At 38.2% G+C, this 20,977-nt stretch overlaps 3 protein-coding genes across 8 annotated transcripts in view; 2 read left to right on the forward strand and 1 right to left on the reverse strand.

Annotated features, from left to right (window-relative positions):
- rad51d (RAD51 paralog D) overlaps positions 1-20,977 on the forward strand; it is a 477,561-nt gene that overhangs the window by 16,132 nt on the left and 440,452 nt on the right. Inside the window, exons 10-11 of one of the 4 annotated variants that reach the window (XM_020598614.1) lie at positions 715-1,792; positions 2,264-2,373. In XM_020598614.1, the coding sequence (XP_020454270.1) occupies positions 715-804 (90 nt within the window). In that variant the 3' untranslated portion in view covers positions 805-1,792; positions 2,264-2,373. Of the gene's footprint in view, positions 1-714; positions 2,374-4,680; positions 4,766-20,977 lie in introns of those variants that run through there. The other 3 variants (XM_020598616.1, XM_020598613.1, XM_020598612.1) reach the window with 3 other exon arrangements.
- On the reverse strand, positions 4,136-20,894 carry lig3 (ligase III, DNA, ATP-dependent). Of its 3 annotated transcripts, none has more exons than XM_020598578.1 (21): positions 20,751-20,894; positions 19,265-19,848; positions 18,955-19,083; positions 17,487-17,705; positions 17,192-17,343; positions 16,811-16,977; positions 15,888-15,965; positions 15,601-15,769; positions 13,642-13,795; positions 12,357-12,490; positions 12,174-12,253; positions 11,679-11,766; positions 11,499-11,576; positions 11,050-11,173; positions 10,536-10,678; positions 10,390-10,464; positions 9,893-10,039; positions 9,317-9,467; positions 8,481-8,560; positions 8,259-8,342; positions 4,136-4,907 (listed from the first exon to the last, which is right to left on the reverse strand). In XM_020598578.1, the coding sequence occupies exons 2-21, from the start codon at positions 19,818-19,820 to the stop codon at positions 4,674-4,676; spliced, it is 3,042 nt and encodes a 1,013-aa protein (XP_020454234.1). In that variant the 5' UTR covers positions 19,821-19,848; positions 20,751-20,894; the 3' UTR covers positions 4,136-4,673. The 3 variants fall into 3 exon arrangements, with proteins under 3 accessions (XP_020454234.1, XP_020454233.1, XP_020454235.1); XM_020598577.1 differs by lacking the exon at positions 20,751-20,894 and adding an exon at positions 20,493-20,672; XM_020598579.1 differs by lacking the exon at positions 20,751-20,894 and adding an exon at positions 20,329-20,348.
- doc2b (double C2-like domains, beta) overlaps positions 19,881-20,977 on the forward strand; it is a 116,874-nt gene continuing 115,777 nt past the window's right edge. The window contains exon 1 of the mRNA XM_020598604.1: positions 19,881-20,282. The gene's annotated coding sequence lies outside the window, so the exon portion shown is untranslated. The remainder of the gene's footprint in view (positions 20,283-20,977) is intronic.

A 20,977-nucleotide genomic window follows, 5' to 3' on the forward strand; every position in this document is an offset into this window, starting at 1 on the left:
ATACTTAGGCAGGCTCTCTCATTAGTGAAGTTATTTTCAGTTGCCCCTGGCTGCTGTTTGGAGCCTTGTTCAGACCTAAAGGGTAATTAATGCTCATGAAAAATGTCTTAGCCCTTTCTTCAGTTTTTTTATACATTCTAAAATCTATTGTATAAGACAATATGTCTCTTGAAATTTGAGTAAATCCATTTTGTCATGGAAAAATGTAAAGTATACATGATTTTTTTTTTAGGAGCTAAAACCTCCCAACACACATTTATTTCCTTCAGATAGTTTATGGGATTTTTGAGTTTTTATTTTTCCATTACAATAACGGTACAGGTTCTACACTTTCACTGAGACAAAAAAGAGGCATCAGAAGGCTTCTCTTCAAATCTTACAAAACAGCTTGGTTCTTTTTATAATTACTGAAATTACATGTCAGGAAAAACAACAGTGCACAGGGTTTATGTTAGTCAAAACACCAGAATGTGTTGACAGTTCAGCAAACGCACCGGTAGACAGCTACTGGGTATTAATAACAAGAGAAAATTGCTATTGTTGCTGAAAGCTCTTGTACATTCTTTACTCCCTCACATAAATAGCTCTCCACAAAGGCATTAATTATCCATTTTCTGTGTTGAAGTTATGAAAGAGGTCCATCAGATATAACAAACCAGGTTTTGTTTTTGAACCTAGATCTAAATCAAAACTGTTGTCTGCACCCCTTCTTAGGCTTGTCGCATCAAAGAAGAGTTTGACTTGCAGTGGTGGAGTCGCTCTAAAGAAGGATCCTCAGGGAAACGAAAACTGGAGGAGACCTGATGAGAACTAATCCTCTGCATAAATGTCTGATCGAAGTTATGTGAATGTTTTGGCACCAACTTTGCAAGAAACTGCATCATGTTTTGAAGCCCCATGCAAAAATGTGATAATTGCAAAAAACTGCTAAACTTAATTCCAAATGAAAAAAGATTATTGCTACAATTTGTAAGTCGATCCATTTAGATGAGTCTGGCAGTATATTCTTTTAGGGTGCTCTGTCAGTTGTCGGCTGCAGCCTCAGCCTGAGATTTGTACCAGGCTTACAGAGGTAAGAAAGCTTTCAGGCCCCTCAGTGACGGCAGAGCAGGTTAATATGAATTTTGCTCCATTTGAGCTTCAATACATTCATACATTTAATTCAGCCTCCTCATAGCCTAAAGTATCCTGCAGATAAAATGGTAGATCTTAACTAGTAACTAGACAGATGCATTTCCTGAAGAAAATGCGTGTGGATGCTGACTGCTGAAGAATTGCCCTGAATATGTTGAAATGGCTGAAATCCATTGCTGAAACAGCTGAAGGCTGAGATGCAATGCTGAATAATTATGGAAATGAAAAACTGAAGTTGGGAGTTGAACTTCATCATCAGAAGAAGGTGAGAACTTGAGAGCATTCCTAAAACAGTGGAAGGCTTAATCCCACAGTGAGTTGTGTAAATTAAATGACCTAAAGTTCTAAAAGAATAAATAATTTTTTACTGACATCTGACAGATACATTTTGAAGGCAGACCAACCTCTGTCTGTGTGTGTGTGTTACTCCGTTGCTTAATACATCTGTGGGAATGATTTCAGAATGATCTCAATCATGTGATTCGGTATTAATGTTATAATGTATTAATGGAACGTAGAATGGTTGAATTTAGTTTATTGTTATAATCGGTCCTATTGGTGTTTGTGTCTGGTTTGGCACCATGAAGATAAACAAGAACACTCTACTGGAGGGACACAAAGTTGTGTTGGTTCCTTACAATGCAAACCACGTGACCAGGTAACGTTAACATTAACACCTGATCAGTCTTGTTACACACGAGAAGCCTGTCACTGTGTTCTTTTATTTTCCTCTGCTGATATCTTTAGTGATGAGTGTTTAAATGTCATTTATATACTATCAATGTTTAAACATGGCGGATGGGTTTTATTGTGACTTGTAAATAAGTCTGCAACTAATAATAACGTTGAGAAAACAATCTCATCACAAGTTCCATTTAGTAGCTTTTCTGGAGCTTTCGATTGTATCATACAGTCTCAATTGTCATGGAGCATTTGAAAGAAATAACTTAGGACAGGTGACACATCTGACCCAGCTGTCAATACAAGTTTTTGATCCTTTGACAGTTTGAAGTCTCTTTGACTGACACAGCAGAACCAGCTTCAGCCCTTTGACATCTGGATACATGAATAAGTTAAAGCTGTAGAAACCTGCAGTCCCTGTGTCTTATCCACCTGTTTACCTCTTCAGGTATCATGAATGGATGAAGTGTCCTGAGCTGGAGCATCTGACCCCCTCAGAGCCACCGACCCTGGAACAGGAGTACGACATGCAGGGGAGCTGGAGGGAAGACGATGACAGTAAGACTTCTTCTGCAGTAAATGTACACACAGAACATGCTCTTAGTCATCCTCTAAAGTAGTTGTTATAAATCTGAAGGCTTGCCAGACTTAGCCTTTAGTCTTAGATTTGTTTCATGTGAGTAACTGGACACCTTTATCTCTCTGAAAACTACCTAAATAAGAGAGAGAAAAGAATCTTTGGTTGAACTGATCATACAGCAGTGGCTGGAAAGATAAATCTGAGAGAACGTCTTTTACTTTTTTTTAACATTCAGAATTTTTACAGTGCCTACAATAAATAAGTTAACACATTGTCCAAATAACAGAAGCTTATTTAATACAACCTATGACAGGATAAAGTGAAATATGATTCAGTGACATTTGCTTTATGAGGTCAACACTGCTTTCAGGTTCTGTCCTTATGGCTTCCAAATCATTCCTTCCAGACATTCGTACCATCATCCAACGAATTTGTTAGGTTAAAGTGTTTATGAATAACTGGTGATCATTGGATATGATATGAAAATAAGACATCATTGTTTCTGAGGTCATGCACTAGTAAGTAAAATCATTCAACTTTTACTTAAAGAAAAGCTGTTTAATTTGTTGCCAGAGTGCCACAGTGGCTGTAGTGTTTTGCCTGATCGGTGGATATGTCGATGGTCAGAATTCCTACTGGTAACATGAGTTGTGCTGCATTTTGCTACATTCTATCTGTATTTTTTTCCTACTAAGATACATACTTTTTTGCATAATTGTATCTACTTGGTAATAATTTGAATGCATTAGGTTAACGTGCAGTTTTTGTGAAATCAGTCCTCCAATTAAAATGCACATCTATACAGATTCCTATCATGGCCTTTAAAAAATAGCACATTGAAATAATAATGTCCATAATCACAATAAAAATAACCCCTAAAACTCTATTAAGAATGATGAAATACCATTTCAAAATAATGACTTAAGTTTTAATATTTCTTGAATTTCACAATTTGATTGTGCAAATATATATTTTACACAATTTATTCATATGATTATTAATTTCAATGTTATTTATTATTGAACACTCTGGGTTTCCATAAAAGGCTTTAAATCTGAACTGTTCTCACCTGTAACCCAACACCAAGTGTTTAGGTACTAACTTATTGATACAAACCTTTACTATGAGCTACCCATAATGGCTACAAGTAGCAGCTACAGTAGTTTTCCTTTCAGCAAACAGCAAATATACCACTGAACATTTTCACAGTGTAAAGTCTTTCTCTAGCAGCCAGACAGACAGTATGTCAAACTTTGGTTCAATTTGAGTTCACTTTCATTATTCTCCAGTCTTTTTGGAGTGCAGTACAGTCAGTGAACCTCTCTGGATATACTGTAGTCCCTAGGGGGTTGCAGTATATTCTGAGTGTTATGCTTGAAAAGAAAGAAGCATAACTCAGTCTTGGCACTGTTGATCTTTCAGACATGTACAGCAAGAAATCAGAATTATCATTAAACCATTCAGAAGCAGCAGGCTACAGTTAAAACCTTTCACCATCTCATCAGTTTGAGTGTCATGAGTTAGAATCAGTGTTGAAGGAACAGAAAAGCCTTTTAAAACAACTAGTGGCTGATCTCAGTAAATTGTGTAACACAAAACAAAACAGCATCTTTTTTTAAGTCATTGACAAGAAGTCAGTAGTTTGAGCAGGCAGTGAGCCAGAAATCCATTGATGTCATATTTGTAATAGCACCACTGTTCCTGCAAGTGGCTGCAGCACATATTGAAGGAGATAAATAGCATTAGAATGATGTTCCAGAGACATTTTTATTATCTATCAGTTTGTTTTTCCTAACACCAAACAAATTTGGTTATACTCAGTTCATGAGCTGGGGTTTTATACCTCACAAAAAGTTTTGCTATGGCAGTAAAAATAATATAAATCAAGAGAATTTACTTTAAGTCCGTACTGTGCTTTGTTACATGATGTCTTTGTAAAATGTATTTCATGATTTAAGGGGAAAACACTGCATCTACAGCACACTTGTTTCTTAACCATAACTAATTTCATCAAGAATGTCATCAGTAAACTGACTACATCCTTCACAAGTATTGACAACTGCCCTTAATTGTAAAAAAAGTAAAGCTCCAAAAATAAAATGATAGTATATGTATATAGAAAACAGAAAAGGCATGGAAAAATAAATAAAAATGACAGACTCCCCAAATTCTAAAGGTCAACAGTGTTCATGTAGTGCCACACATTTAGGTACACTGATGAGGTTTATACACAGGTGAACACAGTATAGTAAATTTTTTTTTTGTTTTTATTCTCCACTTAACAGGGAGGAACAACACGCCTCTTGCGGATACATTCCCAGATCCAGCCAGGTGTAACTCTCTGGGCCTGGCTGTCGTCTTCAGGTTCAGCCAGAGTATGTGTGGCCGTGGTAGCTTCATAGTCTGGTACAAGGTCTCCATCATATGCCACAAAGTAGCGTCTCAGTTTGTCAAAGTCCTGTACTGAGACCGGCAGGAAGAGCTTCACCCCACTGAAGATGTCCAACAGTGTCTACAGGGGGAAAACAAGGTCGGCAGATGAGACACCCTTCAGTCATACTTTCACTACATGTTTTCCCCCATTTGAAGTTGTTTATGCTGCACAGCATTTACTTAACAAAATTACAAGAGGACACCTGTGTTTATTTGGATAATTTACCTGTGCCTGTGGTAATGCAATTACCACAGGCAAATACAAAATTAGTTACCCAACTGGCTATAGGATGTGGCTGTGTGGCGGTGTAGCACTGCGACTAATTGTTAAAAATCCTTAGTGTGTGTTACTAGAATCCAAAAGTTGCATACAAACCCGAATCCAAAAAAGTTGGGACACTGTACAAAATGTGAATAAAAACAGAATGCAATGATGTGGAAGTTTCAAATTTCAATATCGATGACACATCAAATGTTCAAACTGGGAAAATGCATCATTTTAAGGGAAAAATAAGGTGATTTTAAATTTCATGGCATCAACACATCTCAAAAAAGTTGGGACAAGGCCATGTTCACCACTGTGTGGAATCCCCTCTTCTTTTTATCACAGTCTGCAAACGTCTGGGGACTGAGGAGACAAGTTGCTCAAGTTTAGGAATAGGAATGTTGTCCCATTCTTGTCTAATACAGGCTTCCAGTTGTTCAACTGTCTTAGGTCTTCTTTGTCGCATCTTCCTCTTTATGATGCGCCAAATGTTTTCTATGGGTGACAGATCTGATTGCAGGCTGGCCATTTCAGCACCCGGATCCTTCTTCTACGCAGCCATGATGTTGTAATTGATGCAGTATGTGGTCTGGCATTGTCCTGTTGGAAGATGCAAGGTCTTCCCTGAAAGAGACGACGTCTGGATGGGAGCATATGTTGTTCTAGAACTTGGACATACCTTTCAGCATTGATGGTGCCTTTCCAGATGTGTAAGCTGCCCATGCCACACGCACTCATGCAACCCCATACCATCAGAGATGCAGGCTTCTGAACCGAGCGCTGATAACAACTTGGGTTGTCCTTGTCCTCTTTAGTTCGGATGACATGGCGTCCCAGTTTTCCAAAAAGAATTTCAACTCTTGATTCGTATGACCACAGAACAGTTTTCCACTTTGCCACAGTGCATTTTAAATGAGCCTTGGCCGAGAGAAAACGCCTGCGCTTTTGGATCATGTTTAGATACGGCTTCTTTTTCGACCTATAGAGTTTTAGCCGGCAACGGTGAATAGCACGGCAGATTGTGTTCACCGACAATGTTTTCTGGAAGTATTCCTGAGCCCATGTTGTGATTTCCATTACAGTAGCATGCCTGTATGTGATGCAGTGCTGTCTAAGGGCATCCAGTATGGTTTTCCGGCCTTGACCCTTACGCACGGAGATTGTTCCAGATTCTCTGAATTTTTGGATGATATTATGCACTGTAGCTGATGATAACTTCACACTCTTTGCAATTCTTCTCTGAGAAACTCCTTTCTGATATTGCTTCACTATTTTTCGCCGCAGCATTGGGGGAAATTGGTGATCCTCTGCCCATCTTGACTTCTGAGAGACACTGCCACTCTGAGAGGCTCTTTTTATACCCAATCATGTTGCCAATTGACCTGATAAGATGCAAATTGGTCCTCCAGCTGTTCCTTATATGTACATTTAACTTTTCCGGCATCTTATTGCTACCTGTCCCAACGTTTTTGGAATGTGTAGCTCCCATGAAATCCAAGATGAGCCAATATTTGGCATGACATTTCAAAATGTCTCACTTTCAACATTTGATATGTTATCTATATTCTATTCTGAATACAATACTGGAATTTCAACCTTCCACATCATTGCATTCTGTTTTTATTCACATTTTGTACAGTGTCCCAACTTTTTGGAATCGGGTTTGTAAAACATAAGCATTAAAATGGCAATAATAGGAAACTGTTTAAAAGCAGTTCTTTACATTAATCTTAGTGCAACTTACATTTTTGGGGCTTTAACCTGACTGACCAAAACTGAAATTTATGAATTTGTTATTAAAGGGATAAGTAATAAAGTATTTTCTATATTAATAGTATTTTTTGACAATCTCTATACAGAGACTAAAATATGCGAGTCTGGTGTTTCAGAATGAGGAAACATGTCACCCAGTGCAGCAGAAAGCTTCACTGATGGTTTTAATTGTTTCTAAACAACAAATGGACGAATAGGTTGAAGACAGACATCGACTGACAAGAGGCAGCTCGTTGTTGGTTTTAGTCTCTGTCAAGGGAATTGTTGAAAATACTGTTAATATAGAAAATAACCAGGCTTTCCTTTAATCACAGTCAATAGTATGAAAGTGCATTGCAATCACCAGAGGGGGAAAAAAATTGGAGGATCTTATCATGTAATTAAGATTTACTATCTCATAATTACAAGATCTTTTCTTGTAATTATGAGATAAAGCAGGGGTTGGGATGCTGCAGAACATGCCTTAAAATCATCAGGTTAACAAATTCTTTAGTGTCAAGGTAATCCAGTGAGAGTTGTCAGTATATCCAACAGTGCATAGCAAAAGTGAACTGGTAATAGTTAATTTGGCATACTTAGTGTTCTAAACATAAACAAATGCTTTGTCATAATTATGAGATTGGTGATAGGCTATGGGTTATTTTATTCATTTATTTTTGCACAGTATTTTGGAAAATGTCACATTAAATCACTCATGTGAATTGATCATACTTTTACAAGAAACAGCAAGTATAATGCTGCCATAAAGAGTTACTGTGGGAGTTTTTATCCTATAATTGTTTACATTTTTGAACACCATGTATACCGAATTAGCCATTAATGGTTCATTTTTGCTATGTGTTATTTTATGTACTGACAGAATTACATTAACACTGACGAAAAACTTTCTCAAGCAGGTTCTGAAGCTTTCCAACTCCTGCTCAGTACATGTAAGTTACACCGTAGGCAGGAACTTTGACGCCCTTTTCAAGCCTGTGTTTGAGTTCATGTTGGAACACTAAGCATGGCAAATTAGGTATCAACAGTTTAATTTTGCTATGCACTATTGGATGTACTGACAACTACAACTGACTTACTCTGATACTAAAAAAATCTGTTGAGCTTTAGGATTTTCTAGCAAGTTCTGCAACATACTAACTCCTGTATCATCTCATAATTATGAGATAAAATCCTCCAATTTTTAGAGATGTTATCTTTGAAGAGCTGTATATAGCTGTAGAATAAAATGCCATTAAACACTAAAGACAGCAGAATGTGTGTGTATATATATTTTACACTAAATTTATTTATCTCCTTTTTTTTAGAGCACCATGGCTTCAACAGACATTGTACTAGAGACGCATTCACTTGTTGGCTCATAGTTAAATGAAGTGACACTTGTAATTTACCAACCTTGTCATTCCTTGGCTCCAGCAGTTGAGAGGTTGCCTTTGTTTTGCTTTGTCCATTGCTGTGAACATTTTCATTCTTCTTCACCTTGTGATAAACAGTCAGCTCATCACTACAGCATGACATTTAGCCTGTGCAGCTCACAGTTTCACAACTGTCTGACAGGATTACTGTAATGACATCTGCCCTGTGAACATACTGTATACTGTGCAGAACAGACAATACCTTCTTGGCACTAGGTGTTTCTGATCCAGGAGTACGAGACTGGGATTTCATCACCTTGGGTTTGGGTGAAATACTGTTGCCTGTAAAGTGAACACGTTATTTGCTGTTATATCAAATAAAGTAGCATTGCAGTGCTCAGTCACATCACACTGGGATCTCATTTTACTGGTTCAACAAACACCTGTCTCTCTGCATTACAGGCCCCATTAAATTTGCCATTTGATCTGCATTCCACTGTACAATAACACCATACATTTCACATTTCTGTGACTGTGTCCTTACTGAAATCTGATCTGTGCCTGAACCGTTTTTTAAATGGAATGTAAATGAGGAGAGCATATTGACATTACTGAAGGTGTAGCCAATGAAGGTGAAGATGTTTCAGCTTAGTATTTGTCCTTAGGCTTTTACTCCATTTCATGAATATACAATGACAGGAAAAAGTCGTCTATAGGCAGATAACATAATTCAAGTTTCTGCTCTTACATAGCTAGCTAACATCTGTACTTTGATACACAGACTGTAAAACACTCCCGTGGTCAAATCTCCATAATGAAAAGGCAAAAATTTACATTCAGGCTGATCCGGCACTAAGATAAACAATCCATTTATGGCAGAAATTTAATCTACAACAGTTTGGATAATTAAAGATGGTTCTGAATCCATGTTCACGCAAAAATGGCCAAACTCCTCAAATGTGAGGATTAGGTGCTTAGCTTTGTTTATATGATAGTAGGTTTTTGAACAAAGTGAGCAGTTCAAAAGCATGGAGACACTAAAAATTGTGTCAAACTGTTCTCATTCTCATCCGATAAGTCGGTGGTATGTGTACTTACCGGCCTTCTTGGGAGGACCACCTCCACGGGATGACGACGATGGGGAGTTTCCTCCGCTGTCCCCTCCTGATGAGCCCTTATCATCATTGGATGTAGATGGTCCAGCTGTCACTTGAAAGTCACAGTTCTCCTTAGAAATGCGGTACAGCTCCTAAACAGAAATTAAATGATAACATGGGCTTCAGCCAAGAGATGTATGTTTTGTGCTATGAGAGATTGAAGACCTGCGTTGGTTTCAGATAATTTAACGCAGACATGTTTTACTGCCTCAGCCAATATTTCGACTTGTGTCAGTGTCTGCAGGATGCTGACTACAAATGTGGTCCTCAGCATTTAAATCATACTTAACTTAGGTAAGTGTCATGGTTGCTTCCCAGGACACACACTTTTGGTATTTATAATCAAATCAGTAACTAATTCCAGCAGCATATTTTGTGATTGTGATCTCTTTAAAACCTAATGATTATGTGATCATGGTACCATCATTCCTACTCTAAAAGTCATGTCTTCAACAGTATCTTACTATACATTATTAACAATACACAATCTCACTATCAAGGTGCTGATATGTCTTACCCTAAGCTGGTGCAAGTTGGTGGCGCTCTTCCAGTCCTTGTCATCACGGATGCGAGTCATGCGAGGAAAGCGGATGGAGATGCCATCAGCGGTGTGCATTTCTGATTTGGAAAACTCAGCGCCTGTGATCTCCCAGATCGGTGCTTGCTGCAGCAGCAGAAGGTGAAACACAACAGACAAGGCAAGTATGGCTGATTTTCCATTAGGTGGACAAAGGACAATTCTAACTTCTGATCAGATGGAAAATAAGACTATTATTAGTTTGTAAGTTTTATTACCAAGTTCTGTTTTCAGCCAAATTTCAAACCAAAATAGTTTTAATCAGCAGCATGAATTAGCTCAATACATACAAGAGTAAATTATTTCTGCAGAAGACATGCAAGAGATGCTTTTAACTTACTACTTAATGGTCTGCAGTATCTATATGTACAGCAAGGCTGTGTATGTATGTACAAGCCCACTGGGAAATAGAAATGTGCTGAATAGTACAGTCTCACCTCAGGATCACGGATAATGAAATCTGGATAATAGTTCTTGATGATTTTCAACCAGCCTGGGATTTTGCTTGGGTCCTACACAAAACACAGTTTCATTAAACCACTTCAATGTAAAAGGCAAGCCTCTTGAGTGGATTCTCTCAGACCTTGCTGATTTTGATCACATCCAGCTCCTTCTGGAGCCTGGCCAAGGTGGCGTCGTCATAGCCTCCGGAGCACTTGGTGACTGTGCACCATTTCTTGGAGTCCGGGTCATAACAGCCCATTAGAAAACTGGACATGATGCCCCCTGGTGGGTGAAAGAACACCTTGTCATTAGTCCTCTCACACCAAATCATACTGTACTGTAGAAGGCCTGTTCATTTTAAGTGTGTGTGTGTGTGTGCTTCAGAAACTTGAACACTGTTTGCAAAATGGTCCCCCTGATCATTAAAAGAATTTCCATAGCCTTATTAAAAATTAACAGTAATAGTAAAGCTGTCTTGGTTAGCTAATTTGGGTGTCCCCAGAGTCACACACCTCATCTTACAGGAAGTGCTTAAGCATAGACAAAAGGGCACTAAAACTGTCAGAGCAGGCATGATAAAGCACTGGGGACTGGGAAAGACTCCAATTCTGCAAGTACAATGTACTGTAGTGGATGGTTAGGGCTTTACAGACCATTTGAGCCTTTTCCATAGAAGGCCCCCAGCACGACCAGGTCAGCTGTGTCTGCCATTGCGCCTTCATTCAAATAGTCCTTCTTCACTTTCAACCAGTGGCGCTTCCCTGGTTCATAGGTGCCCTGAGACACAGATATGCAGCTCAAATCATCATAATCTTTCAGCTATGGCTATAATTAACTTGATTGTTATGTTCACATTTTTTACTGTTGGCACTGTAGCAGATATGACATATAGTATAGCTTATATTAGTTTGATTTCCCTGTCTTAAGAATATTTTAAAGTATTTGCTAACAACTAAATATGTTAAATATTACTCATAATCCTTGATTTTCTGTATTATATTTTCTGTACAAATAGTTGAGGTCCATTGTGAGGATAGATAGTTTACATTAGATTATCAGTTTCATTCAATTTAGAGATGTTATTAACATTAAAGCAACTCACTTTTATGTCTTTCAGTACCAGGCCTTCGAGTCCCTCTCTGATGACACGAGTTATCATATCAGCTAGGTCTCCTGCCCTCTGACAAACACAAGAATAGAGCATGAAGTGCTATCCTTGCTGCACTCAGCTGTTGCAGATGTTTGCATACTGCAGAAACCCAAAATTCAGAGGTTTACTTACAGTGATGTGTTTCATCTCTGAAAACAGAATCCTGTTGGGGACTTCCACCATGTTGTCTTGCAGGAGCTTCCTGCGTTCACACAGAGGCCTGGAGAATATGATGCCAGTGGACTGATGTAAGACAGCTTGTTATGCTATAGCTATAGTTACTGTTGCCAACTAAGCCTGTGGCAAAACTAGATGTTAAAAATACATTTAAAAAATAAGAACAAGAGTGGAAAAAATACAGGCCAACTAAAGTATAATATGTGAAAGGGCTTTAGTTTTTGTCTTTATATGGAAACTAAGAAAACATGGGTTTGGGAAAAGAGGTGCACATTCACAGAGCAGTAAACCACAAAGACAAAGGGAATGCTTTGGTTGAGAAGTGTTCGTCAAGGTTTTGGACTAATCATATTTAAAAGTACATGCTTCCATTGTTTCCATCAGGGGTTATATTTAGTGCAGTGGAATGCAAAGAAGATTTTAAGACAATGGATGGAGTGAAAACATTACCTCTCCATGAGGCTCACGCCATTGAAGTAGATACAGTCGAAAACAAAAAGGCACACGTTGGCATCTTGAAAGGCTGCTTTCTGAAGGGAGCGGAAAAGTGTGACAGCAATGACTGGTCAAAAAGCAAGCTGTGTGACAAATTCCATGTTGTCAAAAAGTACGAACTGGCCTTCGTGTTCTCACCTTGTGTACTCCCAAGGTCCCAAAGGGCAGTGGTTTACTGGTCTTTGTGTCAATTAGGAGGACTTCAGCATCCAGTATCATACTGTGGCCACCGGGAAAAGCCTGAGGAATGTAGTCTTTGAAATGGGCCACCTGAAACATCAACATGGACAGACACACAGGTCTTAGGCACCGAACAGAAACAGGACACATCTGAAACAAATATTACAGCAAAACCTGAGCGTGGCATGGCCCCAGGTTTTCTTTTGGGTTTTTTTTTTTTTAAAGACAACTAAAAGAATGTTAACCTAACATTAATATAAAATGCCTAATTACTGTCGATGAGGGTACCACTTGGTTGATGGCCAGCATGGCCAGGGCAGTTCCAGAGAACATGTCTGTAACCATTCAGGCTTGAAGGCTAAAACTGGGCCACAGCTGAACACAAACCACAAAGACCACTCGCTCAGAAACTGGGAAACCAAATGATGATCCTCCATGTGATCAGCTTGAAAAAGCAGACTTCTACTTTTAAAAAGCCATGAGCACCTTGATGTGTTGAGGCATTTGGCCTGTACAGTACATATCCTCATCCAGTATATCTTGAGGGCTTTTTTCCCTTTTACCTTAATGCTTAGTGTTCTTCACATAATTTTACTGAGATTCAATGTTTCTTGGAACTATGGATTGTGTGCAAACCTGCACCCTTTAGAGGTTTAAAAACAGCTAATGAACAGGATGCGGAGCTATTTATCTCTGCATGGTTGAAGCAGCATGCTGAGAAAGCAAATACTGGAAAAATCACTATGAATTTCATGGTGGAAAAATACCTCTGAGGAACTAATCCTGCAGCGGAGAAACCTGAGGGCATTCTGTTCTGACATGCATTGTCAGATTAATCTATACATAACTTCATGGGCTTTGTGGCAGTGTGCTTTTGTATTGTACGTGTGTGTGTGGACGTGTTTTTCCTGCTATGTGGGGACTTCTTCCCGACTCCATACCAACTCATGAGGACCCATTTCACGGTGGGGACCTAAATTGAGGTCCCCATGGGCAAGAAATTGAATTTTAGGGTGGCAACATGGTTTAGGGTTAGGATGAGGTTAGGGTTAGGTTAAGGTTAGGGTCAGGGTTAGGGTTAGGCAAGTAGTGGTTCTGGTTAAGGTTAGGGTTAGTCTACAGTAAATGCATGCAAGTCAATGTAAAGTCCCCATGGACTACGAAACATAAACTCTGTGTGTGTGTGTGAATCTGTAAGCATGCACTGATCATATCAGTGTTGAAAAAAAGGAAATGTTTTGATTGTGGGGCAACACTGGTTTGAGGCTGCGACTGAAGTAGCTGAAGTTGTCTCCGTTCTTATGGACCTGCACACGTTCTCCATCATACTTAATCTCAGAGTACATTCCTTTGGGGCATTTCTTCATGGCGTACTCCACAGATTTACATGCTTCTGCCTGAAATCATAAAAGAAAAAAATCATTTACAAAGCTCTCAGCAGCTAACCAAATTCTGTGTAATTATTTTTCATCCAAGCTTTTCTAGAGTTGCTCAAGTTGCAAAAGTATGTGTTTAACATTACTGAAAACTTGTAGCTCCACTTAAAGAATAATACTGATATTAATTAGACTCTTGTAATATAGTATTAAAGGTAATAATGTATTCACAGAGTTTTCCTGTGCCATAAGAGATTATCAGTGATGCCCACATGCTGTTTTACCTCTATTCGGGCTGTTTGTTTGATAAGTACAGTGTTGTCATATCACAGGTCAAAACACAAAAATAATGAGTCTATGCCCATATTCTTCATTACTCAATTTCATGCTTGCTTTGTTCAGACAACATATATGGTCATCCAAATCTTAACTGGACAAAAATATATTTTTGCCAAGTACAGCTGCTATAAAAGGAATACCTGACTCTGGTGAACTGAGTGAAAACATTTGTCTTATCTTAATGTTTTTCCTGCATAACAAAAGTGTCAAAATCTATATGAAGCCTTTGAGCAAGAAGCATAATTGTGCCTTTGGTATTAAGACAAAGACATCCTATTAAAATGACTTCTACAGGTCAGAAGGTCATGTCTTATTTCTATCCCGTTCTCTTTGATTAACCTCAGGTGATAAAACAACAATTACTGACTTTATCAGAAATCTGTTTCTAATTTACTTGTTTTATTTTCAGATAACCTGCTGTTAGGTTATTTCTTAGTTAGATAGATATTCAGAGATTTGGTGTCTAGAAATGTTTAGTGGAGACAGGATGTCTAGCTCAGGCTGTTAACTGCTCAGTTTAATTTCATGTGCTTGCAAACTGCATGTAGGCCAAGGTTGCAGGCAAAGAGCTGTTAGTATTAACTGTAATGCTAATCTTAATATTTGTCTTAATGTGTAATGTCATGTCAAATTGTTCTAGATACACACCACAAAAACAACAGCCACACACCTTGACTTTTCCTCATGTTTTGACTAACGTTATGGTCAGCTGCAAGCTGGCATATCAGGTGACGTCACGGTTTGACGTCCCTGCGTAGTATGGGACTAGCCCAAAATGATTAAAATTATATAGGTTTTATAGTCCAGGGTTTTTTTTGTTTTTTTTCATCTTCCAAGCTGCCTGCGCGCGGGTTGGTGGTGGGAGAGATCTGGACGTGTAATGTTAATTTTACCTGTGATCCTCTGAATAAACCAGTACGGTTATTTTTTATAAAATCTAAAGTGGTGTACTTCATCTTTTTGTGAGTTCCTGGTTTAAAAGAGCCGGAAGAGGCTTTGTAGAAAAACAGAAGCTTATACTGCATACCGAACCAAAAATGGATTAGAGTAGTATTGAACTGGATACATAATGTATAATCATTAAGAAGTTAAATGAGACCATTCCTTTGAGGTTACAACATGTTCATTTGATTCATTTTGTATGAGCACAAATATATAAGTAATTAGTAAAATCACGAAAATCATACTAATACCTATTCAAGTAAAAACAGAAGGAGTCATCAATGTTTTGGCAGCATGATTTTCATTTTATTTTAAAATGTATTTGACTTGGCTTAGATATTTTCTGAATGTATATGAACAGACTCTTCTCTATTTAAGCTAAATTCACTCATTCTTTAAAAATGTAATTTCTTTAAATCATCGTGGTTCAGACAAGTCAGACTTGATTCAGTCACATAAAGACTAGAGAGCAAAATTAGGGAGAATGGTTGAAAACAAGACTGTGAGTGTATAAAGTACATTTTTAACATTTCTGTGGTACTTACCAACATAGGCTGAACGGGGGTCATGAGTGATGCCTCAACAGTGAGGAGTTTCCTGGGTCCTGAACCACTGGATGCCTCCTGCTGATTCCTCAACACCCGATCAATCACATCACCCAGATTACGTGAGGCCCTGAAGGCATCGTAAGCGTTCGGATCCACAGCATCCAAGCTGCATAAAGGGGAAATAACAAAAAACTAGTTCAAGGTTGGTATGAAAATAAACCTTTTCTTAAAAGTATTGAAAGAACATAGTGCATATTAACCTCTGGGCAGAAGTCAACACTTACACATGTTTTGCACCAGCATTCATCTTCAAATCATGTTTGATAAGTCGAATGATGCATTTCAGGTCATTACTGGTGCATCTAATGAAGGGAAAATGCAGATTAGCACTGGGGTAAAACCTGTGAGGTGCTCCAGTGTTACAGCACTTTATAAAGCAGAAATCAAAATGTTTATGACCTGAAAGGGTTTAAAGCAATAATACAGCTGTAGTAAATATTTTGAAGACTAACGTTTAAGACTGACAGTAATAATTCATGTGGCTTGCTTTGGCCTGTCAGTGCCACATAACACAAGTAGACCTTTTGTTTAGTACAGAACAAAATAATGCTTCTCTCAGTTTACAGCTAGCAACATGCAATTTATGACAAATAAACAGTCCCACTCTGACGTCTGCAGCAATGGAGGGTAGAATGTCAAATCAAGCTGTCGAGTATGTGTGTGTTAGGCATGCCTAAGGCAGACAAATCTTTAGAGAACTGAAAACTGCAAAAACAAAAAACATTAACAATAAAAAAGCTGTGCAAGCAAAACACGTTGGAACAAATAATTGCACCATTTACGAATACAGTGAAAGGAAATCACTAAATCTGACTTGAACACTGACTGACAGGTCTAGCACCAAAATGCGGACATTGTGGAGAGGTACAGCTACAAAAAACAAAGTTCAGTCATAACGGCTGCTGTTAGTAGTATTGTAATGTTTTCTTGAGTGAACATCACTAAGTCTCCATCATTCTGTTGTGTTTCAACAACCAAGGTTATTTCTGAATTCCTGAAACATGAATGACTGTGTTGCTTTTGGATGCGCTAAGAAGAGCTGTTTTTAAAAGAGCAGGTCTTCAATGCTAATGACGTCACTGAATTACTTTATCTGTGATGCTTTACCCAGCCTAATTAGTATAAAAATTATGTTGTACTGGATTACTTTTTGGCAATATCCTCCAGTTCAGTCTGCTGCTCATCCTCCTTGGTCAGCTGGGCAAGACGGGTCAAGCATGCGTCCACTTCCTGGATGGTCAGGAGACTCTTGGCAGCCGGAAGAAATGATTTACTCTCCTCGAAGAACAACCTCACTGTCTCAGACACATCACCCTTAAAAACAAAAACACCAATTGTATTTTACTTGTGTTATTTTTGATTGTTTATCATCAGTTTCAAGACACAATGTCAGAGACTGTAACTGGCCAAGAATGAAATCCCCTTTATCAGTCAAAGGAATCAATGAAACTAATTTGAATAATCAAACAATCAAGCAGTGTACTTATGAATATTCACAGTGCTTAAGAGTTCATGTATGAAAGCAGACCTGATCCAGATCCCGCACCATGGCATCCTGGTTGCATTTGAATATGCGACTGAAGAGTTTTACGATCTGTTTGTCATTGAGGTTGTAGACATTTTTTATGACGCCCGGCAAGAGAAGCTTCACTGTCAGATAAAGATCTCCATGGAATTTATCTGAAACAGAAGAATAGAATATTTAAGAAACATTTTATCGTAGAAATCCTGGCCTTGGCATTAGTCAGATGCTGTCATGCTGAAGCCCTTAAACACAATATAAACACACAAAAATAAATAGAAAGATGGACAGACAGACCAACCTCCACCTGAGCCCTTCTTGAGAAACTTCTCAATAATCTGTGTCTTGGTATTGTAGCTGTTGTTTTCTGACACCGTGGCACAGAGTTTGCGATATTCTCTGAAGAGGCAATCCTTATGCTGAGGGTCACAAAGCTGTGCAGAGAGGGTGCTGCCTTGACTGGCTTTGGCAGGGGAAGAGGATTGTGTTCCTGAGCTGCCGGAGGTGCTGGCCTTCGCAGCTGACAGGAGAGTGAAGATAACACAAGTGAGGAAATGAGTTTGGCAAAGAAAATGCTTCTAAATGGATTCACAGAGGAACAACAAGTCAAGGTGACATTATTCTGATTTTAACAGCTGATTATGATTATGTGTTAGTTTGAGAATGTACAATTTTGAGGGGAGGATCTGGTTTCTAAATAATTTGAGCCTTGTTTTAACCTTGTGAGCAATTTCTCAAAATCCTCAAAAATACATAAACAAAATGCTAACAGCTACACTGTAGTTTGGAATTATGTCTAAATTATGCCTATCCATATTCATCTGACACAAGGGACTTTGTCCTAGTTGAGATGCTCAGGCTGCATACAAATAACCTTTGCTCTGCCTATTCAAATTGAAAACTGCTTTTCAATATTTTAACTCATTTTTCTTTAAATATCTCACTTCATTACTGATGTTATACAGTACTGTCACTGGAGGTATAGAACAGTATAGGTTCCACCAATCTATTGCTACTTACTTGTCCCAATCAACTTCTATGTAGACACTGGTAATTGGACACTGATGCAAAATCAGAGGCAATATGTAATAAAGGACATCAGATACTGTATTTTCTGTGGTGGTTAAATATTTTTTTCATGTTTACAAAATTCAGATGGTGCCATTTTACAGAACCAGTCTTGACCTTCTCACTGATTTATTAATATGGGAATTCAGAGGTGGAAAGCAGGAATAAACTGGGCAACACTGTCAAGATAGCAACTGGTGAGCAGCACACACTTTTAATGTCTCCATTTGTCTTACTGTCTTTTTATTAGGTTTGTATCATTTATGTTTTGATAATACTTCACTGCAAAAAATAATTTCCTAATAAAGATCTCACTTAACTAAACTGCACCTGCAAGTTGGGCTGTACATTTTGAATCTTTATGTCTGCAGTTTCTGAGCATTAAAAAGATGGTTCATTGGGGTAGATGCAAATGATATTGAGACATGGTGTCTTAGAAGTCTATTTCTCCAAGACAGAATAATCAGAAATAAAAAACCTTTTTCTTGGTAACATATTTTGTCATCTCTGAATCCACTAATCATCCACTTTTATATCATGTTATTTAGATTAGTCTCTTTTATAACTTTTTTTTTTTGCTTTTACAGAGACACGTGTAACTTTTTGTCGTACAACCATACAGCTTATTGTATAACTTTTTTCTTTTGTGAATGGCTTTAGTACAAATAAGAAACTACTTGATTCTATATGTCATATCTTACCAGTGAATCCTGAAAATTTGCGTGGAGCGTTGACAGATGTATCAGCAGGAGGAGCCATCAGCTGAGCAGAGGTGTTCAATTTGGCCTGCACTTTCTTCTTTGGACTTGAACTGACTTTGGCCATCAGGTCTACAAGACAAAATAAATGGCTTTAGGACAAATAAGAAACCATATGACCTGAGATGCATATCTGAACAGTGAATGAGCTTTAAAATGGATGCACTTGTCAAACACATGTATGACTACATATACTGCACATAATACTTAAACACGCTCACCAACATGTTAATGCAAACACAATCTGTTGTACCTGAAATGTGCTTATTAATGAGATCCTTGTCTTCATCCTGTAGCTCCTCCCAGCCCTCCAGATCTGTGATGTCCTCAATCTTCTTCGTGGTGGCTCTTGCCCTTTCCAGCTTCTCAAATATACACTTAACATGATACCACTCTTTCATCTCCCCTGCAGACTCACTGAAAGGGTTTGGCACAATCTTCCCTATCCGCACTATGCCCTTCTGAATTTTGTCCTTGCATTTCTTACAACCTGCAGTACCACGTTTGGCATATTCCACAAGGAACCTCTGATCTGCCATATCTGGCTCAGTGGAAAAACAATGATGCAGGAAATGCTGGTGAGGATAATTCTGGACGAAATTATGGGAAAACTGCGATGCTGAGGAAAAATTAGAGATTTCCGTGGGAAACCTGAATGCACGAACAGGTGGAAGTAGATGTTCAAAGCATGAAAAGACAGGCAAGACCCTAAACACTTTCAAGAGCTGATGACACCTGACAAGAGTGCAAAGAGGGTGTAGGCCTACACAGATAGTGTTGGGAGCTAACAAAAGAAGACGTCTCTGCATCCAGTTGTGATCGTGGAAAAATTACAACCTTGAAAAGAGCAAAGGAGATAACTGTTAAAGAGAGAACTGATTTGAGTTCTGTATAATGGTTGCCCTAGCATATCAACCATTACTAAAAAAAAAAAAAAAAACTTTATTCAATCTGATTTATAACTACTTTAATCACTTAGCTTGGTCGTATTTGACTTGGCCAACAAAATACGTTTAAAAGAACGGATCATAAGTGTACAATGCAATATATAGTAACAAAGAGTACACGTTGTTATGAGCTTTATAAGTTTGTTTCACGCTTGTGACTACAGTTGAATTTGACAAAGGAAATGTTAACCCAAACGTATTTCACATGAATATCATTTGCCCTATAACCAAATACGCTACATTTTTACCTAACAAATCTGATAAACAAAAGGTGCTTTAACGTTAGACACACAAAGTGCTCGTGTCACTTCAACATTTTAACAGGTAATTACTTTATTGCTAACACTGCTTGTATGTTCCAACATCTTACCCGTTTACAAGTTATAACGTTGTAGTTATTAAATATTAAACGTTAACGTTAGCAGTTTGTTTGATGACACGAAGTCACAAAGGCTAAGTAGCTGATTTGCTTTAGCCATACTCCCTCCGTTCCACACACAAAAGGCTAGACTTGCTAACTAACACGCTACTCACCAACTATCGAACAAAAGTTGATATACCGCTAAAATCTCTTCACATATTTAGCTGCTGTAATTTGTAGACGCCTAGTAAAATATGATGGCACAGTTTAGATCTCTACCCCTTCTCGTCACTGTTAGCCAACAGCTAATTGGTGCCAAGTAGACACGCTCTAATTACAATCAAAACACGCTTCCGGCTTGGGTCTGCAAATTAAAAGCTATAATATCGAGAAATTTTTATTAGTAAAAAAATTAAAGAATGTTTACTTACGTGTACAACACTTATCTATTAAGAACATGCAATTGTACTGCTGCCCCATCTCACAAACCATGCGAAGTATCTAATTTATTTCCATAAATAGCTTTTGTTGTTTTATTTCAGAGCATAAGTTGCATATTTCCGGTTTATCTCTGGTGACCACTGACCAGCTTGACGCATCTGAACAAGGCTAACAGCTAAACTGGCTAAAGCATGGGAGGCAATGAAACGGTAGACCT

Source organism: Monopterus albus, unplaced genomic scaffold (assembly GCF_001952655.1).
Source record: "Monopterus albus unplaced genomic scaffold, M_albus_1.0 scaffold38.1, whole genome shotgun sequence".
Classification (NCBI taxonomy): domain Eukaryota; kingdom Metazoa; phylum Chordata; class Actinopteri; order Synbranchiformes; family Synbranchidae; genus Monopterus; species Monopterus albus.

Excerpts from the sequence above, each read along its gene's own strand:
- lig3 (XM_020598578.1), bottom strand. The coding sequence starts at position 19,820 with ATGCAGAGACGTCTTCTTTTGTTAGCTCCCAACACTATCTGTGTAGGC. Across the intron at positions 17,344-17,486 it reads CAAGAAGGGCTCAGGTGGAG|ATAAATTCCATGGAGATCTT; the intron begins GTTGGTCTGTCT and ends CTTCTGTTTCAG. Across the intron at positions 4,908-8,258 it reads TGGAGCCAAGGAATGACAAG|ACACTGTTGGACATCTTCAG; the intron begins GTTGGTAAATTA and ends TTCCCCCTGTAG.